This window comes from Pygocentrus nattereri, chromosome 23 (genome assembly GCF_015220715.1).
Source record: "Pygocentrus nattereri isolate fPygNat1 chromosome 23, fPygNat1.pri, whole genome shotgun sequence".
NCBI lineage: Eukaryota > Metazoa > Chordata > Actinopteri > Characiformes > Serrasalmidae > Pygocentrus > Pygocentrus nattereri.
The window spans coordinates 29,814,329-29,821,738 of NC_051233.1; the positions used below are offsets into that span (position 1 = coordinate 29,814,329).

Sequence of the window (7,410 nt, forward strand, 5' to 3'; positions counted from 1 at the left end):
TCGCTCAGTTTGCTACCAGATGATGATGCGTTATCCTGAGGAAACAGAGACACCCTCCTTAAACAAACACACACACACACACACACACACACACACAAACACTAGTACACACATGCATAAAGTCATACATACACTGTTAGACACACAAACACACACACACACACACGCTCACTCATACATACACTGTTAGGCACACAAACACACACGCACACACACACAAACACTAGTACACACACGTATAAACTCATACACACACTGTTAGACACACAAACACACACTCAAACACACACATATACACTGTTAGACACACAAACACACACACTCATACATACACTGTTAGACACACAAACACACACTCACACACACACACACTCATACATACACTGTTAGACACACAAACACACACTCAAACACACACATATACAATGTTAGACACACAAACACACACACACTCATACATACACTGTTAGACACACAAACACGTTCCCACACACTCACCCAAACACTAGTACACACATGCATGCACCTATACATACACTGTTAGACACACAAACACACACTCACACACACTCACCCAAACACATTCATACATACACTGTTAGACACACAAACACACTCACACAAACATTAGTACACACGCCTACACTCATACATACTCTGTTAGATACACACACACACATACACACACACAGATAAACATAGTTATACACTTATATCTCAACACACAAACCATTACAAACATATAAGCACACTGTTATACATATAAACATACATATATACATATATATACAGACACCATCAAACAACCCTTAATTTCCCTTTTGTTTAAAGAGTGAATTCTGTTTCAATTCTGCTTTTTTCTATTTAATTTAATGTTCATCTGCATTCTTCACTCCACTGAATTCAGCATTCAGGCCAATTTGATATCCTATTCTGCTTTTAAATTATACTCCATTTAATAATCCATCTAATTTATGACCCTTTTATCATTCTTTTCACGGGGAGCCTAAACTTTTTGTCTTGGGGGGCCAGCTGTGTTCATTGGTGGGCCCAGTTCATAAAGACAGCACAATACAAATAAAGAAGAGAGGCAGGTTTAAATCGACTGTTTAGAAATGCATTTCATTATATAACATTTTGTTATTAAATAATTCAAGCATGCAATTTTTAAAGAAAACAAGAGTTTCATAAGGTTTACATAACAGTATAAAACATCATTATTCTCTCATTGGATGAGGGGGTGGGGTCAGGCCACTTTGTGGTGGGCCAAATCAAACATCCTCACAGGCCAAAATGGACAGCCCGGTTCTCTCCTACATCACATTCCATTAATATTCATATAATATTTTATGTAATATTTCATTAGCTAGGGCGGCACGGTGCCTCACAGTGAGAAGGGCCTGGGTTCGGGTGACCAGAGTTCTCCCCGTGTCTGCGTGGGTTTCCTCCGGGTTCTCCGGTTTCCTCCCACAGTCCAAAGACATGCAGTCAGGCCGATTGGACATGCTAAATTGCCCCTGGGTGTGAGGGTGTGAGTGACTGTCTGCCCTGCGATGGACTGCCGACCTGTCCAGGGTGTATCCTGCCTTCCGCCCGATGACCACTGGGATAGGCTCCAGCACCCCCCCTGAGGGAAAAGCCTTAGAAAATGGATGGATGGATTTCATTAGATCACTTTTAATATTCCGTCTAATTTACTATCTACTCTAAAGGGAAATTCCACTGATGTTTTTTGTGGATTTCTGCATAATTAACCCTTTAAAATCCCAGGCTGAATACATACTGGCTGATTGTTCAGCAACTACAGCGACTTCAGTACAAACTGGCTGAGCTGTTCTCAGGCTATAGAAGCATGTAATAAAACGTTGGGCCTGCTGGTTAAATGGGTTACTGGGTTAAATAGTTAAGGTGTAAAGGTTCCAATCAAGGAGTCGGTTTCTCCACATATAACCCATTTCCCACCAGACTTTCACACTGTATTCTGTTTAATGAGAAATGCTTACATAACATGAAATACGATGCATCCAACATGCATTTTAGTTTATGCTACTGAGAGTAAATCAGTGCTGTTTCTTGACAGTGACAAGAGCTTCAGATGGCGTGAAAACAGGCGGAGATTAATAAACAGTGTAATAAAACTTTTATTGGGATTTAGGAAAAGCTTTGCTGGAATCCGAATACCTGCCCAGCTTCAGTTTGTGGTTGACGAGAAGGTTCTGAAAAGCTTTTTGTCCTAGTCTGCCCTCTGGTGGTCACCAGAAGACAGTGCATGAGGAAGACAGGCTGAAGTGTGCAAAAGAACTGCAAACCATTTACCCATATGGTGGAAACCAGCAGGGCCACCAAGGGCCTCCATGAAAAGACAGATTAAGTATACTGTACATACTGATGGTAAATAAGATGTGCTGAAATACATACATACACTATATTGCCAAAAGTATTCCCTCATCTGCCTTCACACGCATATGAACTTCAGTGAGATCCCATTCCTAATCCATAGGGTTTAATATGATGTCCGGCCACCCTTTCACCCTTCGGTTTGTGACCTAAAGCTCAAGTGTATTTGGTTTATGCAGCAGGACAGTGATCTGAAACACACAAGCAAGTCCACCTCTGAGTGGCTTGAAAGAAAGATACTTGAAGTTTTGGAGCGGCAAAGTCAAAGTCCTGACTTAAATCCCAACTCAAGCCACAGTTAACACAATTGTGCAAAAAGAAGAGAAAAAGTGGCCAAATTCCTCCACAGAAATGTTAAAGACTCATCACATTCGTTCTATCACAATCGTTTTATTGCTGTTTTTTACCGACAAGGCTGGCACAATCAGGTATTGGGTTTAGGGGGCTATTACTTTTTCACACGCTTGAGACATACTTTGAATAAATCTTCATCTTCAATAAACAGAATGATCATTTAAAGGCTGTATGTTTGTGTTTATTCGTGTTGTCTTTATCTTTTATTAAAATGAACTGGATGATCTGAAATATTTAAAGTGTGACAATTTAAAAAAAAAAAAAAAAAAAAGCAAAACAGAAGAGCACAGGTGAGGAGCAAATACTTTTTCACAGCTCTGTACAGCCACTGTTCTTTTGCCTGGAGCTCCAGAATCACTAAACCCACACCTCCTCTCTAGTTCCACAAATAAACACCCAAACACACCCTTAAACGCATTCAGGTCCTCGTCTTTAACATTCGCAGATACATGCGTTCCACTGATCTGCCCCAACCGGTAGAACCCGCCTGAAAGGAAACAATCACGGATAAAGGAACATGGGCCTGGAATGTCTTCTACCTCCCACCCATCTTCCACCAAACCCCTCCCTTTCCCTGACTATACTGCAAAACACATGGGGTTAAAATGTGGGTGGGTCCAGGTCGGCTGACTCAGCGCTAAAGACTGTAAAGGTAACATTAGCTAAAAATGAGATTAGCCCAACTAACCCAACCCAGCTGCCTCTGAGACTTCAGAACACCTGAAGATCTGGATCAACTGGATCTGCTCTGAGACTGGATTACATCGTTTGCAGTACGAGGCCTTCAGGGTGTTGATTTCATTAAGTTTAAATTAAGTGATACTTTTTAATCCCACAAATGGAGAAATTCCACCTCCGCATTTAACCCATACATGAAGTGAAACACCACATGGTCTGGGGCATGTTTAGCTGGTCACCCGGTGTTGTCATGCTGGTTGACAAGCATACCAGCATCCAAAGCACATCTGTTTTACTGGTGACCAGCTATTCACGTCCATGCTGGTTTTTCTAGCTTGGAAATGAGCAACAAAATCTCCTCCTATTACGATTCACAACACACACTCAAAGTCACTTGATTCACATCTTTATTATCGTTTTAAAATACATAAATACAACATTGACCTACATTGTTGTTGTTGTGGGTTTAGTGACGTAAGAACAGTGACGTGGAAAAGCGTTCGTACCTGGTGAGCTTAACTGTTTACAAGTCATGTAGAACGGTCAGTTTTGTGAAGTCATCAAAAGAAAGGCCACTTAACGGCCACTCCTTCGCTCTGAATCTGGAACTTTTGTACAGGTTCTTGTAAGACTGTAGCTCACCTGTTGCTGCATAGCTTATAGCTTAGTGTTCACTCTCTGACCACGGGACTGCTGTTAACCAGATGGTATTCGGGGATGGACCACTCTCAGCACAGCAGTAAATCTAATTTCTACAGTTTTCCGCTCACCCCAAATGCAGACCACCAGGGAAACGTTTGGTGTGTGAAGTGGCTTCTTCAGTTTTGCACCAGAGCTACGAGGCTAATGTAGCTAACAGGTAATGGACAGTGCCATACGGTCACATTTCCACTGTCAAGGGAATCAAGTGGGTGGATCAGTGGTGCAAACCACTGACTGGTCAAACGCAGTCCACATGAAACCGAAGGCAGTCAGTACATCAGAACCTGAAGCTCATCTATTGTTGTTTTTGTTTACTGTTGATCCTGGAGTCACGTGAGAAATCACGTCATCACACAAGCTACAGAGAACTCCGCCTGCTTTCACGGTTCTGTTATGCGGGGGGAGATGGCCACACACTCGACCAGGTTGCCATGTTGTGCTGTATTGTACTGCCCGCATGGTCGTACCTGCACACCTACACCTGCCTCAAACACAGATGTTTACAGTAGTCCAGGCCGGTCACATTCAACCCAAACCCAAACGGTACGGCATTATTAGAAACATCAGCGCATGTTCAAAAACATTTTTCAAGATAAGTTCATGGATAACAACATGGCCCTCCACAAGGGCAGGAACGCCACTGTCCAGTTATGCTATTACCATGGCAACACTTCCGTGTCTGCATCCTGCTGTTGGTCACGTTCCACTGTGGATTCCAGCAGTTCTGCTGATGTGGTAAAATAACCGTATTTCCAACGGCGGCATACAGAAACATTCTCACATGGTTTCTTTTTTTATGGAATTTTCCCCAATTTAGTCGCATCCAATTCCAGCCACTAGTTACGACTCCCCAATCACACGATACCACCAGCGCTAGGAGGGCAAAGGCTAGCACAGGCTTCCTCTGAGACCTGTGAAGCTCCACCGGTTCTTTTCATGCCACTCAGGCGCCTTCTTATATGGTTTCTGACTCTGCGTGACATGCATTTGTCTATAAAAGTGGGCGAAAGTGTTAGCTACGTTAGCCTTTTAGCTCTGACGCAAAACTAAAATAGGTAACTCAAAACACCAAACCTGTCGTGCTGATCGACTTCATTCAGGATAAGAGGGGGGATTAAGCAGGTTTGAAGTTTTCGCCGAATGTTTTTAATGTTGCCACCGCAGAATGGACTGGATGTGCTGCATAGCTTAGAGCATCACCTGGCAGAAAGCTACTATAGAGCGTATGCAGAGTCGGAGTTGATAAACCTCTAGTTAATTTTACTCATGAACATTTAATGAAATAAAAGCTTCAACATTTATCACCACTCTGGGCATCAGTTTACTTCCTCTGCACAAACTCGCGATTTTCAAGCTACTGAGGTGAGAAAAAGACCAGATTAGTAACATTAGGTGACCCTTAGCATCTGTTTATCTGACACACTGACAGCCTTTCTGTGTAAATTTCAAGCTGCTTTTTATGGTCTCGATTTGGCTTTAATTTAACGTAATAATGCTAACGGAATGCTGAGTGGAGCCCTATGACGCTTCCTATTTCCTTCATTATATCAAAAACAGGACTGCCCTGAACTGTCCTTTAATTTTAGAGAGTAGAAGGATGTATTTCACTAAAAAAGCAGAGAAAGCAGCTGTATGCTTCTTCTTTTCTACAGCAAATGGGTTTTGGGTGGCAGAACGTGGACATTGCTGCTATTGAGTGCTGATTGGTTGGCAAGCGGAGCAGCTCATTAGCTGTTCACGCTCACTGACGTCCTATAACTCGAGTTTAAAAGCTCTTAGAAACATTACAGCAGGTGGTAAAATGTTTCCTTTTACATGAAAAAGTTTTAAGCATCTATAAACTAAGATTTTGCTCAAATGATCCATTCATTTTGGACTCAGGTGCTCCACCTAGTGTTTGAGAAACCAGAAGACATTACGAAGTGATAATTCTCTGTCGTGACACCTCCGGTGCGCGGTGACCTGTAGGCCTACGTGAAAATCTTCTGTACAGTTACATGGTTACTAAGCAACAAAAAGTGTAAGTGAATCATATCAACCATCAAATTAAGCTGGTTAGCAACAATTCTTGGGGACAGTAGTGACACCACAGGTATCTATGTGTGAGAGTCCATGTGTGGGAGGTGCTCTCTCTGCCGCAGTGCATTGTGGGATATGGCTAGAATGTCTGGTGCGTTTGATGCTGATGCTGGTGATGGGCGTGGCCGTGGTGATGGACATTGCCGTGATGATGGGGGTAATTGTGGAGACAGGGATGGCCGACACCCTTGTTCTGAAGCTCCTCCTGCTTGTGGAGGCCTTGCAGCTTCTGGAGCAGCTCAGTGACGAACGCCTACACACACAAACACACGGCTCAGCTGTTGACGTGGACCCTGATCGTCTCACATTCTTCTCATAGCAGTAAAGTGACAGAGCAGGCAGCTGTAAGACTGGTCGAACTTCATTCCCAACAGGTTTAAACACATGAACAGTGACACACCTACAACTACAGTCAGCAGCTAACAATGCTAAACACACACAACGTTCAGCTGAAGGAAAACTGACAGATACATGCGCTCGTGACCTCAGACAGTGGTTGCCCACCTGGAAAGACCTGGAGTTTTTTTTGAACTCCCGTTTTGGAAACTCCTCTTTTTCATATCGACTTTCTCCTTCCTTAAGCATGAGGATTATCTTTGTTTTGACTGCAAAAGAAAGGGATGGTCTCCGACTTTTGCACAGCCCTGTACACACATTTCAAAAGTTTGAGGAGAAATGCAGGAAAATCGAAACAGTGTTTCTGCGTCGTAAAGCGTCATTAAAGTCAAGCTACTTCGACACTGATATCGGTTCAGGTCGTCCAGCTCATGATCAGATCGTAATCAATCAGAGCTCATTGATAACAGTGCGTCTTGTCTTATCTGCTCTGTTCTCCTCCAGCTGGGCCTGAACTATGAGTCACCACTTCAGCACTGACCACAGAGCTGACCGAGCAACACAGACACTCACTGTGACAAGAGCGAGCGTGAACTGTGTTACAGAGAGCTAATGAAAGAATGACTTTGTGCTGGAAGAGCAGAGCAGGGCAGAGCGAGCAAGAGAGAAAGAGAGAGAAAGAGAGAGCAGGACTATGTGTGAAAGAGAGAGAGAACAGGGAGAGAGAATGAAGGCAGGTGCAGGGGAGAAAAGGGGCAGGACGAAGGACATGGTGTCTTTGAAAGAGAGAAAGGGAAGTCTAGAGGAGGAGAAATGAGGGGCAGGATGAGTGACTCTCCATAAGAAAGAGAGAGACAGAAACTG

At 43.3% G+C, this 7,410-nt stretch overlaps 1 protein-coding gene across 1 annotated transcript in view; it reads right to left on the reverse strand.

The window, feature by feature from the left end:
• Positions 1–3,819: 3,819 nt before the first annotated feature.
• Positions 3,820–7,410, reverse strand: part of ppp1r14aa (protein phosphatase 1, regulatory (inhibitor) subunit 14Aa) — a 14,361-nt gene continuing 10,770 nt past the window's right edge. The window contains exon 4 of the mRNA XM_017724981.2: positions 3,820–6,463. Within this exon, the coding sequence (XP_017580470.1) occupies positions 6,290–6,463 (174 nt within the window). The 3' untranslated portion in view covers positions 3,820–6,289. The remainder of the gene's footprint in view (positions 6,464–7,410) is intronic.